This window comes from Hyaena hyaena, unplaced genomic scaffold (genome assembly GCF_003009895.1).
Source record: "Hyaena hyaena isolate Hyena2069 unplaced genomic scaffold, ASM300989v1 scaffold_412, whole genome shotgun sequence".
NCBI classification, from domain to species: Eukaryota; Metazoa; Chordata; class Mammalia; order Carnivora; family Hyaenidae; genus Hyaena; species Hyaena hyaena.
In genome coordinates this window covers 755,146-769,476 of record NW_024081043.1, presented here as the reverse complement: position 1 = coordinate 769,476, position 14,331 = coordinate 755,146, and the positions used below count along the sequence as shown (strand labels likewise).

The 14,331-nt window shown below is 42.9% G+C and overlaps 1 protein-coding gene across 2 annotated transcripts in view; it reads right to left on the bottom strand.

The window, feature by feature from the left end:
- Window positions 1-14,331, bottom strand: part of FYN (FYN proto-oncogene, Src family tyrosine kinase) — a 215,850-nt gene that overhangs the window by 36,075 nt on the left and 165,444 nt on the right. The window contains exons 5-8 of one of the 2 annotated variants that reach the window (XM_039252207.1): window positions 9,453-9,551; window positions 6,652-6,755; window positions 5,522-5,671; window positions 2,533-2,697 (exon numbers count right to left, since the gene is read on the bottom strand). In XM_039252207.1, the coding sequence (XP_039108138.1) occupies window positions 2,533-2,697; window positions 5,522-5,671; window positions 6,652-6,755; window positions 9,453-9,551 (518 nt within the window). Of the gene's footprint in view, window positions 1-1,958; window positions 2,115-2,532; window positions 2,698-5,521; window positions 5,672-6,651; window positions 6,756-9,452; window positions 9,552-14,331 lie in introns of both variants that reach the window. The other variant, XM_039252208.1, reaches the window with a different exon arrangement.

Below are 14,331 nucleotides of genomic sequence, written 5' to 3'. Positions count from 1 at the left end.
TATAAGTAAGATTACAAGTACGCCAATGAGCACTGGCAAGAAGCTCATGGTCTACTTGCCCCATACTTCAACTAGGTAAGGACAATTCCTCAGGTCAGCCACAAGAACAATAGCTTCTGTCAGACTGAAAAAATTGAGCAGCAGCTAAGAGGGAGCAGAAATATTTAGGCTTAACAGGTAAAAAAGTCAAGTAGGTATAGAGACAGGCCTGGTTTATGGTCACTGGTTGCCTCAGCTGTAAAATATAGAAATAAAACTGGAGTATCTTTTGACTCTCTTTCAGCCGCAAAATTAAAAAAACAAAAACCCAGGTTCTATGTGTATTCCATTGTTAGTCCTATGACTTTGGGTTAAAACTGTAAGGGAAACAGAAAAATCTGCTAAGTTAGAGTATGCTTTTTCTGTTTGGAAAAGAGAGCTGGTTTAAATTATGATTCATTTTTATATTTAATATCATTGACTTCAGAATTAAACATTTCTGTAACCTTTTGTTACCCTGTTCAAAACATGGTTCATACAATTACAACATGCAACCTACAAAAATCTAACAGCGGCTTAAAGAATGGTTCATCCAAATCCTATAAAATACCTGACCACTAAATGGAAATGGAAAATCTGACAATGTGGAAGTGGTCTTTGCTATTTGAGTGCTATTAGCATCCCCAAATCTTAAATAGAGATTTTCCTGTCTAATAACAACCCAGTTACTCTCACCGGCATTCCACCCTGATCCTGAACTACCGCAACATAATGTTTTATGCTCAGTGGGCAACAGATTCTTAATAATGTGGCATAATGGCTGAAAGTTGGTAATTATAAAGTTTGCAAATAGAATTCTATAGAATGTCCAATTCTTCCCGACTGTATAAATGACTGAATTAAAATCCTCGGCACCTACAACTTCAATTATAAACTACACAGATGAGGGAGAGGAAGGCCACATAAAAAGATATTTTATAATACTTGAGTTAAAGTACAGAGAGAGACACAATAATGTGGACTCTGAAAAATGAGTGTACTTATAGTAGCTTATACACACACACCACATATGTGTGTATGTCTGAATGTCTATCTCTAACCTTGCATATCCACATCTATGTAGTACTTATTCTCTGTCTATCTCTAACCTTGCATATCCATATCTATGTAGTACTTATTCTCTGCCCAGCTCTGTTCCAAGTGCTTTTACTGTATTAAATCTTTTAATGCTGACCACCCCTACACACCTACAGCTACACCTAACAGCAGATATCTATCCATATTATTTTTAATTGAAACTAAGAAAGAAGGTGGGTTCCATAAGCACCAACATTGTCTCACTCACAGATGTCTTTGGGTGGCCATTCCATGAATTTTTTCCAAGCAAAGCTGCAAATGACCCCAAGGGTGTTATGAAAGCAGTGGGATGGGCCCAGTGCAGTCAGCCACATGAGTGACACGACAACCGAATTAGGAGATATTTGTGTGCCTACTGAGCATGTACTGCATGCAAGGACTCTTAAGTATATCGTACTACATAATCCTCAATCCTATGAAATAGGTATCATTCCAGTTTTACAGATGAGGAAACTGAGGCTCGAAGAGGTTAAATGAGCCCCTCGAACACAGTTAATCAGCTAGTAATGATTCAAACCCTGGCCCACTGAGCGTAAGAGCCTTTCCCTATAGTAACCCACCTATAGAATCTTACCTTCCTCTGTGTCAGGAAGAGGAAACAACAAATACTTATTGTATTGGTTTCTTCTTGTGTGCTTGTCTGCTTCACTAACCATATGAAGAAGTATAGGCGAGCATATCAAGGTGTCGCCGTATTCTCAAAATCTGGATGGCCTGTGTCTGTCTGGCTATCCAGGTTAAGTGTCTTGGTCCCAATGGCTGTGTGTGTGTGTTTTTGTTCACAACTGTCCTTTGAATTGGCCTTGAGAGGTAGCCAAAACGAAATGCGCCCTCTGCCTTACCAAGCCACACTTCAGCGAAACACCCCTGACCCAGCTTCTTCTCCAGAGACAATGAACCACGTGCAACTTCCCAAGCATCTTTAGCCAATCCAGAAGTTTGTGGGGTACAACTTGATGCAATCACAGTTAAGTTAAAACACAAACCATCAGCTTTCTCTATAGGAAAGGGAATTAATAAAGAAAACACAATCCTTATAATCCATTATCATGCATGCACTAGGAAAGATGGAAGGTGACTTGCCCTTTAGGGCGACAGAGTTCACTGGGCAAACATCTGCAGTTGGAATGGAAGGGCAAGGCATTTGCATGGGCTGGAACATTCCTTGCACTGCTTTCTGGCTTCTGAACTGAGATTCATATAATAGCATAATTTGAGCCATCTGCCAATCTTGACCACTATCTCTCTTCTAGAAATTGTGGAATCCCGAAATCAAAATCAAATGTATAATTCCCCACTATTAGTAATTTAAACCTTCTTCCTGGTCATAAAGTCTTTGTTTTCACCTTCCATCTTTGATGTTTGGGACTTCCCAAACGAGAAAGCTAGTAATAGAATAATTGAGTCTCAGCATACCCATCCATACTTCCCCAAACTGCCCATTTCCCAGTCTCTTGATCAACTGCAGGGATTCTCGAGGGATTTCCCAGACATCTTTGGTTTTGACAGACAGATCGGTAAGCCTTGGCATCCCTTTATGACAGGGAACTACGAGGCGGCAGCAGAGGCCTGCGGCTCTCTCTGACGGAGCGGGACAGCGGCAGGAGAGGGAGAGAAAAGCACAACACATGAAACAACATTTACAGTTGCACAAACCCAGAGAGCGTACAGTGTTGCTCACAACAGTGCTACGTCGGCGGAGAGTTGCGCACATCTTGGAAGATTAGACACCGCACATTGAAACATGGTCATTGGAGGTAGAACAGAGGACATTTTCAATGCGGACTGCTCCATGCCTCCAGCTATAGTATAGTCTACACATACACACCGGTACAGGTCTGACTTCTGGTTTCTAATACTCAGTAAGGAAGAAAGACACTTTCAGCAACTTGTGCTAATAGCTTGCCTCTGGAACCCTGAACATACCTCCGCTGATTTCAAAAGGTACATCTGGACTACCTAACGTCAGCATGCCTGTCCCTAACCCTCTCTAATGCCAAGGGTTTAGGGGCTTTCTTTGGTCTGAATATATTTTAAATTGCAACTTCAGTACGGGATTTTTCTATAGAATCTTAGCCTGTTATAAACTAGTAAGGCTGAAGATTATACCTGCAGGGGAAAAAAGAGGTCACACTTCTCTAGGGGTTTCTTTGGCATTTCAACTGCCTCTATTCTACCAGTCAGATGCTCTCGCTTCTTTGATATTTCCCATTAAAAATAAATCTTTCTAACAGTCTCCAATGTATAATTTAGAAATCTGGTTTCAAAGCAGAAAGACAGGAAACTGAAATCTGTACAAACTCAAGGATGGGAAAGAACTCTGTTTCTTATGAAAGAGACAAAGGAAAAAAATAGTTATCACTTATAGGTTATTTGGAATTGTTTTACTTTTGTCCTCTCTCTCTTTCTCTCTCTCTCTCTCTCCTTTTTAAAAAAAGAATATACCTTTTACACTTCAGCAGTGGTAAGGGGGAAATTGCCTAAATGTCAAGTGAAATATCTGTCAGGTCGGAAAAGGTCACAAGGAGCGAGGAATCAGGGCAGTGACAAAAGCTGTAGAAAGCCCGGCTTGTGCAGCAGACAGAGCCCCTGCCCTACCACTCCCCACTGGCGGCCCCCGGATCCAGGGAAATCGCATGTAGTGTTGTCTTTTCTCTAGCAACCAGCTCCAAGTTTCTTTTTATTCCTTTCTTCTTGGTAGAATCAGGGTCTGGGATGTTTAGGCAGGAAATTATTTATGTGTCAATATTTCAAAGGCATTTTATTGTATGAGAGAGAGGAAGGGGGAAGAGAAAAGCCAATATAAAAACAAATCTAACTCGAGATGGATTTTTTTTGAGATTAAAAAAAGTCTCTGCTCTTCATATCCCTTCTCTCCTTCCAGCTTTACGATGTTATTAAGGTGCCCTTTCCAACACAATATTTTCAAATGATCCAAACCCTGGGGATCCTGCTGATGTTTGCCTGAAATGAAATATATTTTGGCATTTGAAAAATCCTGACAAATGCAGGCATTCTGAGTGTATCACTTAAGTTCAGGGAGAGATTCTGCTCCATTTCTCCCAAATATTTCATTAGAATCCACATAAACTAGAGCTACCCAAGGCCCTAGCCAACGAGTGCTCTCAGTGTTGTTAATTTTCTCACGTTTTCATTAGTGCCTGGGATAAATCAATAGGCATTTCTTATTGTCATTTTCAAAAGACTGCTTTTTTATTTTGGGGGCTAAAAAATTATACACTTTTTTTTTTTTTTTTAAATGAATGCGCATAGAACAGTAGTTAAGGTCAAGTCATGTACTATTTTGGGGTTTTGTCACTGTCCTGAAGAACACACATATATAGGTCACAGAAAAAAATACTGGGTTTGATGGTTTAATACATATATATATCTGTCCATGGGTATCTATATAAAAATCCCCCTGTGTGTGTATGTTTACAGTGAGATATTCTTGCTAATCTTGGAAACAAAGTAATCATTTTAACATGTGTGTGTTTAATACCACATTCTTTACTAAAACATACCAATCGCACACCTAAACACCTAATAAGTACATATTTCTAGGAACACACTAACAGTGACATGTGGGTACAGAGACTGCCTCACTTAGTGTTCACAAGTTTAATTTAATACAATGGCTGTAACAGATCTAGGAGGTGCTGTGGGTCACAGAGTCTACATCTAGTTAGGAAATGGCAGTATTGGGGCGCCTGGGTGGCTTAGTCGGTTAAGCGTCCGACTTTCGCTTAGGTCATGATCTCGCGGTTCGTGGGTTCGAGCCCCGCGTCGGGCTCTGTGCTGACTGCCAGCTCAGAGCCTGGAGCCTGTTTCAGTCTGTGACTCCCTCTCTCTCTGACCCTCCCCTGCTCACGCTGTCTCTCTCTCTCTCCCCTAGAAATAAATAAAACATTAAAAAAAAAAAAAAGGAAATGGCAGTATTGGTAGATCGGTAGAACATGATAAATGGATTGCAAAATTCATCTGGTCATGAGAATGAAAAGCATGTGTGGCTATTCCTGTGAGAACTGGGGGGCCCCCTAAAGGATCCCCCACACACCCCGTGTGTTCACTCCCAGACACTGGTCTCTCTCCTGTCATGGTTTCTGATGACAGACTCCAGGGAAACAGGAAAAGATGACAACTTTTACAATTTAACCTACTGCTTTGTACTTGGGGAGCAAGAATGTTACTGAATTTTTTGACAAACATATGGAACTAATAATAACTAAGATAGAAAAACATCAATAGATCCTATTCAGCAAAGCCCCACTTTGAGTGGCTAGCAAAGAAAACTCACTGCTGACTTTGTACATGTTTGTATTCTGCCCCCCCCCCCCCAGTGCCTACCCACTTCCTCCAGTGTCCCAGAGAACACTTGTTAGTAGCAAGTTGGCATTAGGGTTACCTGAGTAATGTTGCACAAGCTGCTGAAGTGTTTCAAACTGGGCCCGGGTGGTAATATAGTATCCACCATTGTCAAGCTTGCGAATTTTATAATGTTTGACATGGTCTCCTTTCATATCATCCCAATCTCGGATCGACAGTGAATAGGCACCTGGTAAATATGCAAGGCATTAGCAGCTCCAATCATTTTGAGAGCTCATTCGCTTTTTAGGTCTCATCTACTTGAGTATTCTGATTAATAATCATCAAGAGGACATGCACGCACATGTGCGTGCGTGTACACAAACATGCTGTCTTCCACTCAGGAACAGAAGAAGAGGACACCTCTTTCCTGCAAATGTCAGAAGATGGTAGCAATCAAGTGGGTTTACTCTTGAGAATGAAAGCTTTCTGGATTTTTTCCTATAATACTCTCTTGGGTACGGTTACCTGCAGGTTGCCTAACATGGTATAGACCCAGCTCTCCTGAGGCTGGCTGAAGAAAAACAGCCGTGCAGGCTGGGGGTGCTCTCTTCGTCTTCCCTACCCATGGAGTGCCGCACAGGCAGGGCGGCACGTGCCACGGAAGTGGAAGGAACGTTCCTCTAGAAGGGAGCCTCCAGTTTCTGCTTCGCCACGCCTTCTCTGGAGCAGAGAACCATGCTGGTAGATCAAGCTAGAAAGCCCCTGCTGCCTTCCCTTGGCCCAGCTCCTCCTGTGGGCTCTAACGAGTGTTTCAGTAATAGAAGGGCAAGCGGTTGGAGGAAGAGCAGCCCTCAGTTGTGAAAAAATAAAAGGAATGCAAAAACTACCTGTAACTAAGGTTATGGGCACCTGAGGAACTAAGAGATTCAGAAAGTCATAATTCCAAAGAACGGCTGAAAATTCTATGATCTTGTGTGCCTGCAGGAGTGAAGCTGCCCAGCCCCTGTTTCGGGAGGAAGGGCTTTTGCTTTTGAGCCTCTGTAGTCCTTCCAGAGCTGCGTGCAGTTCTAGAGCCTGGAGGGAAAAACTGAAACTAGGACTCTGCTCGCAAGGCCCGGAGGGTATGTGCCATTGAAAAATCCTTGTACATCAGAGATAAGCCTTTCATCCCCTCTGACTAATCCACAGATTTGAATGACAACCAACTTCTTCAGCCCCTTATCTTACCTTTGGTGGTTTCACTCTCACGGATAAGAAAGGTACCTCTCGGGTTTCCAAAGGACAAAAGCTGTCGCTCAGCATCTTTTCGGCCAAGTTTTCCAAAGTACCACCTTTAAACGAGATCGAGGGAAGGGAACATATTGTAATGATCATTTATAAAAATGGACAAGCCACCCCTTTTCCCTCTGACTGCATCCTTAGTCTTCCTCTATATATTTTTTCCTAGTTTCATCTAGTTCCCTTTCAGTCTGTTCCTGATTCCATCCCTAATTTACCTCTACCACTCTTTTAAAAAAGAAAGTCAGATTTGAATGGTGGGTGATTTTCCTTCCCATCAGAGGTGACAAGCACTGGTTTGTATTAAAACTGCCACCTGCATTCACAAAAAGAGAAATCTAAGACCTTGTTTTGAAATAGCGACTGCAGGAGTCCCTTCCCACGCACATCTATGAGACCCTGGATTTCTGAGCATAATGACGCCCCCTGGGGAATAACAAAGCACAGCCTTAGTCTATACAAAGATCATTAATCAAGCATTAAAAAAAAAAGTCAGTCAGAATGGTAAAGAACAAAGACATGGTATTTTCAGTAACTTTGTACCTACAGCGACTCTAGAAAAAAATTGTCAAGACCACCCCTAATTTGAGATGGCTGCTGCCCTTGGATGTCGGTTGTGAGTCTCTTGCTGTCCAGCAGGGGTGAGGACTTAGGTAAGTGAAAGGATCTACCTAGCAGGGGTGAGGGGGTGAAAGGAGGTGGGGGTCTGCCCATGTGTGCTCTGGTGCAGCTGCGGGAACAGGTCACCGCGTCCGGTCAATGAGCACGTCCTGAAAAATGACTGGGTGTCGCTCACGCTTCCTGCTCTCTCCGGAGTAACACTCCAGTGCCAGGTAAGAAGGCACCGCCTCCAGTCACCTCGCAACCTCTGCTCTTCACCTTTTACCTTCCCCTGCACTCGCCAGCCCTAACCGCGGCCTGGCAGGTAGTTAAACGGCTCAGCACTAGGGGCTGCAAGAATCCAGGGTGGAATTCGGGAGCATTCATTTGGAATCTGTGCATAGAAACAATTTTAGAATATTTGACTGCGTGAGAATCCAGTTTCTAAAATGAAATTTTAATTCATTATACTTGAATATAGCTATTTTGTGTTCACTGTCAAATTCTTTTGTGAATGAAAGAGCTTCGCCGAAGATAAGAAAAGACACACTGCAAGTTAGCTCCTCAGTGACTTTTAAAGGCACCAGACTGTGCGACGGTCCTAACCTAGCACTAGATGGTATAAAGAGAATTACAACAATTATTTATGAGGAATGACTTTCTGGGTTTGCATCAATCACCCAATTAAAATGCAGTATAAACACGAGCAGTGGTGAAGAGAGAATGGTTAGAACAATGGATTGAACCAAAACAATAACATTTTAAGATAGGGCGAATGACTATGTAAAACCATATGCGTTATCTTTTTTAAAATGCTAATTTATTCTTTAAAAACAAAGTATTTTAAAAACTGACCATTATAAATAGAACTTAAATATACAGTGGGTAGGTTCCCAGTGAAATCAAAGTAATGCTACCTTTTAGTGGTATCTTTTATTCTGAAAGAACACAAAGATGTTTGCAAATCTGCCCTAAAATAAAAATTCAACACAAATTTCTTTATTCTTTGATGATAAAACACACTCACTAGGAGAAAAAAGGAGTGCAGAACCATTGGGTATTTGAGAGCGGGGAACAAAACAGATCTTCTTAGAGAAAATACAAAGGAATTAAAGGCAAGACAGTGATCCAATTGGGGATTTGGCTGGGCTGTGGAGTCTAATCTCCTTGCAGTGCTTAAACAAATCCAGGGCAAAATGCAATATCAGAGCCAAAGGCTGGACTTCCTGGCTGGCTTTTCTTGACTCCTTCGCTGGTAAGGCAAGACTACCAGAAGATGCAGGTCCCCAGGGTGTCAGGGAGGAGGACAGGTCCTCAAGTTTTAGAGTCATGGGCTCATTTTCTTTCCCTTAGTTCAGAAATGAGGGTCACCACACAAGCCACTCTGATAGCTCCCCCTTTTGGAAGTACCTATGAATCCCCACAGGTCATGAGGAGGATCAATGGCTATCCCTTCTAGAATCCCCTCTGCCTACTGACCAACTTCCAAAATTGGAACCAGTGAAATCCTCGGTCCAACTAACTGCTAGTTAGGATTTACCATCAAAGAAACCAACCAAGACCCCAACTCAAAGGAAAGCAGCATGTGAAATGCATCGCCAGAGGATTTCCAGAGTTGTGGAACATGTTGTATGTGAGATACTTCTACCTGGCGCACGGAAGGTAGGTCTTTCCAGTGCTCCTTTAATATTTCTGATTACACGGAGAAGGAAAATCTCGATCTGATCTTTAATAATTATTTTTTCCTTTTACCCCCCTTTCTCTTTCCCTCCTCACTCCCATTCTTCCTCCTTCCCCCCCACCCCCCCAAGCAGACTACAGGCTTAGAACCTTGGGTCTGCATTACTAATATGTGCCCTAGCCAGACTTCATCACATTTTTCAGGTTACTTTCCATCTATGGCAAGTAATGTTGCACTTTCATTTAGGGTTCTGATATAAAGTTCCCTTTCACAATAAGTATGTTTTTAGATGCAGGCATAAAGAAAAATATTAAGTTAATAACAGTACAAGTATTACATAGATATTGCAAAGCGCAGCATCACCATCTATGAATTTCTTCTCCCTCCTGCACAAGGTTAATGGCACTTTATTGTGACAACTAACTTTTAAAAGCAAGTAGATGAGTGAAGACAACAAAACAAAACCTACTCTTCTGCCTGGATAGAGTCAACTGGAGCCACATAATTGCTGGGAATGTAACCAGTCTCTCCAGTGGTCAAGGAGCGGGCTTCCCACCAATCTCCTTCCCTGCAGAGAACAAAGAGAAAAGGAAGTGAATGTGTTGACCATTTCAGTGTTCTGCAGTTCCACACTCAATCCTGTCAGCGTATAAGACTATCTCCTAGTCATTCCATTGCCTGATTTCTTCAAACCCCAAAGTAGCTCTTTGTAAAGGTTACATGGTTACGATCTGAGTCAACTCTGAGTTGAATCCAGTGCTGTCTCTCCTTTCTTATTTTATTTGCAAATTAACAACGTAGGACCCTGGCCATGAGAGAACTCTCTTGGGGTGGAAGGGCATTTTGAGTGGTTAAGTGTCCCCAACTCGGACAGAGGGGAAGGGAACCAGCCCCAGGCTACTTTAGAAAAACCCTGTAACAACAAAAAGAAAACGGTCATTACGTGAAGAGAAGAAAAGTATTATGGTAAACATTCACAATATATTCGTGTGTCCACCCGTCACATTGTACACCTTAAACTTATACAATGTTACGTGTTCATTACATCTCAGCAAAGCTAGAAGGATGAAGCATGCACTGATACTGCTAATTTAATTGTCTACTTCGTCTCACATCCAGAGGTAACCAGCATCCTTTGGTACTGCCGGAGAGAGGCAGACTGTTGGCTTTCGAGTCATTTTGTTAGCCGTTAAGAGATGCACCAAACAAGAAAAGAAAGACATTAGAGCTGCAGATCATCTGAGAAAGGAAGCCGGTCAGGAGGCCCAGGAAGGGATGAAAGCCCCCTCTGAACACCTGCCTTGCTTGTTCTCAAGCAAGTGGGTAGAATAAAGGCAATAAATAGGTTAAGGCTTGTTCAGAAATTTTCAACCTGAAGCTCTTTCATCAACTATTCACAGCGCTGACGGGAGTCTGGTGGGCAGGGGAGGAGGAGTGGGTGTAGCCCTGTGTGTACCAGTGCAGGGGGAGGGCAGAAACTGGCCAGGGAGCGGGGTTCTGAGTCTCACCATGCTGTACAGCTCCGTGTTCCCTGCGATCGCTGGTCTCAGTCAGGGGGTGGGGTGGGGGCTCCTGGAACTGCGGGTGGAAGGGTGTGAGAGTGGGGCTTATATAAGCACTACTCTCAGCTTAAAACACATGGGTCTGTCACGCGGTCAGAGCTCACGTGCTTGGACTCACAGCGCTGCATGTGTGACAGAGAGCAGGCGGAGCGTGCACCTTTGGACGCACACGCACGTGGGGCTGGGGTCCGGACATGGGACACGCACGGTGCCTACGGAACCCTGTGCCCGCCCTGCGGCCAGGGGCACGAGGGCTGGGGTGGGGCCGCCGTCCTTGAGCATACCCTTGAGCATACTCTCAGACTGCTCTTCAGCGGGCGCCCAGCGCCTCCTCTCCTTCCTGTTCTGGTCCTTGGAGGTAGCAAGAGGAACCCCAGGCCTATTTTTTCTCTTTCTTTTTTTTTAAAATCACTGTGGCTGGACTCTGTGTCATAGTCCTCAGTCAGGGAAGAAAGAGTGTTGGCCTTTGACCCTGGCCACCATCTTCCTTGGGGTGATGGGATTAGGTAGAGAATAACCAGCCTCTGTATTAACACAGCCTGACTCAAGAGCCCCATTCTCCAAAGACTGCCTCTCTGAGCAAGGTGACCGAGGGGCAACAACCCTGGACAGAATTAATAAAGCCTCAAATGGTGACAGGCCCACATGTGCTCTGGGCAGGGCCATGGGGGAATGTTTAGCAGCACAAGCAGCACAAGATAGCCCGTGAGAAAATGGGGGTGCTGCCAGAGGCTTTCCACCCTATTAAACAAATGTAAACAGATAAATCAACCAAAAGAGGAGATAACTGTGCTCATAGCTAGGAAGTCCTATTTATTTAATGTTTTTTTTTGACAGAGCGCACGCATGAAAGAGAGACAGAGAGGGAGAGAGACAGAGACAGACAGAGACAGAGAGAGACGGAGAGGAAAATCCACAGGGAAGGGGCAGAGAGACAAGGAGAGAGAGAATCCCAATCAGTACAGAGCCTTGATGTGGGGCTCAAACTCATGAACTGGGAGATCATGACCTGACCTGAAATCAAGAGTCAGGCGCTCAATTGACTAAGCCACCCAGGTGCCCTTAGGAAGTTCTTTATTAATAAATCTTAAATTTAGTTTATGTCCAGATTTTTCTTAGGAAATAAGTGACACATACTAAAGACTACGTGTATATCAACACCTGTGCGCCCACCACCCAACTTACGGGCTGGGTTTTTACCGACTGTGTGGTATTTACTCTGTGCTGCTCCCCAATTGCATTCTTCTCTGCCTTTTGGACTCAAATCATGAAATTAAAATGTTAATGTTTGAACAGTTTGTATTGGCTTCATTTCTGTGTCCTCTAAAAGAAATACACGCACTTGTTAAGTATATCATCTAGGAACATATGTGGAAGTTTATTTTTTTTCTTTGAACACATGCAAAAGAAATGGCTTTGGAGACTAAGACGGTGACAATGTTCACTGCTCTGAAACTCCACTAGATGGAGACATTTCATCATAAAAAAAAAAAACAATACCCACCATTCTTTCCACCTCCTCCTTTTTCTTTCTTTCTCTTTCTCCACCTCACAAACCCCACACCTGGGAAATGCTCCAAAATGGTAAAAAATTAAGAGCTGTCAGCAGAGGCTTATCTTTTATTGCAAGATAACCTTCACCAAGTTAGTTCTAATTGACTTAATTAAATTTTTTTTTTCCTTTTTACTTATTTGAGAAAGAGAGAGAGAGAGAGAAAGAGAGAAGGAAAGAGTATGTGTGTTCTTGAGCAGGAAATAGGTGCAGAGGGGGAGAGAAAGAGATAATCTTAAGCAGGTTCCACACTCTGTGCAGAGCCCGACTTGGGGCTCAATCCCATGGCTTGAGCCAAAATCAAGAGTCAGAGGCTCAACCGACTGGGCCACCCAGGAAACCCCAAATGACTTAAGAAGAAAGTCTAGTATCAATGTTGGGATACATGGAGATGTTACCTGGGGCAGGAAGCCAATACATTTTGCTACGGGCTGGGACAAGCCCAGTCTTATCCAGATGATCTGGGATTAATCAAGTATGGGTGACCCTTGCACAACATGAGTTTGAAGTGCACAAGTCCACTTATTTGCAGGTTTTTTTTTTTTTCAGTATAAACAGTACAGTAAATGTACTGTTTTCCATTTGATTTTCTTAATATTTTCTTTTATCTAGCTCACTATATTCTAAGAATAGAGTATATAATACATAAAACATACAAAACATGTGTTAATTGACTAAAGCTTCCAGTCAACAGTAGGCTATTAGAAGTTAAGTTTTGGGGGAGTCAAGGTTATATGCAGATTTTTAAAAAAATTTATTTTGGGGAGAGAGAGCAAGCATGTGTGCACGAGCAGGGGAGGGGCAGAGAGGCAGAAAGAGAGAATCCCAAGCAGGCTCTGCACTGTCAGCACAGAGAGCAATGTGGGGCTCAAACTCAGGAACCATGAGATTATAACCTTAGCTGAAATCAAGAGTGGGATGCTTAACAGACTAAGCCACCCAGGTGCTCCTCTATGCAGATTTTTGACCCCATGAAGTGGGGGGGAGGGGGGAGCTGATGTTCCTAATCCTTGCCTTGTTCAAGGGTCAACTACAATATCCATTTCAAAGCCAGCATCAAGTATCTCATTTTGGTGCTGGCACCTAATAGTTTAGAACAGATTAGAATCCAACTATGGGCTCATTCTAAAGTCATGTATCAGGAATTCATGATTTTCTCTTAAGTGACTCCATTAATCTCACAGGGATTTTCAGCTACTCATGAGAAAGACAGAATCCTTTCCTTTTTTTCTAGGCCATCTAGGGTCACTTTTTCCATCAGGGGAGATAGGAGATGACAAGGAAGCAGTGTTTTGTATAGTAAGCCTCACAGGTTTGCCCAGAAGAGGCTGGTACAGACTCAAAGCATCTATCAAAAAAATCTTTTGAGCAAATGAATAAATCATCTTTTTAATACACTACAAGTTCAATCCACCCATAGATAAATAATACTCTTCTTTTAAGTTTTTTATAAAGTTTATTTTGAGACAGAAAGAGGGAGAGTAAGGGAGAGAAAAAGAGAGAGAGAGAGAGAAAGTGGGGAAGAGGCAGAGAAGGGGAGAGAGCGACTCCCAAGCAGTCTCCTCACTGTCAGGGCAAAGCCTGACTCGGGGCTTGAACTCATAACCAGTGAGACCATGACCTGAGCTGAGATCGAGTCGGACGCTTAACTGACAGAGCCACCCAGGTGTCCCAATAAATTATACTCTTTACAAATCATTCCCTTGATTTAGGAAAACAGAATCTTTACTATACTACTTTTTATTTCTTGAATTACTGTGGGTAATTAACATTATTAAAGCTGCACTTAAAAACAAATCTGTTCTTACAGTTCAGTTATTTCATTAGTTCAGACTTGGTGACATTTTCTCACGTTACCTTGCTTTGTTTTTTTTTTATTTTTTTTTATTTTTTTTTTTTTTACAAATAGTTTATTGTCAAATTAGTTTCTACATAACACTCAGTGCTCATCCCCAAAGTGCCCTCCTCCATGCCCATCCCCCCCTCCCCCCCACATCCATCAGTCCTCAGTTTTTGTCAGCATTCAAGAGTCTCTCATGGTTTGCCTCTCTCCCTTTCCCCCACCATTTCCCCCCTTCTTCTCCCCCTTGTTCCTCCGTCAAGTTCCTCCTAATCCTCCTATACGTGCAAACATATGATATTTGTCCTTCTCTGCCTGACTTATTTCGCTCAGCATAACACCCTCAAGGTCCATCCATGTTGCGACACATGGCCAGATTTCATTGTTTCTCATT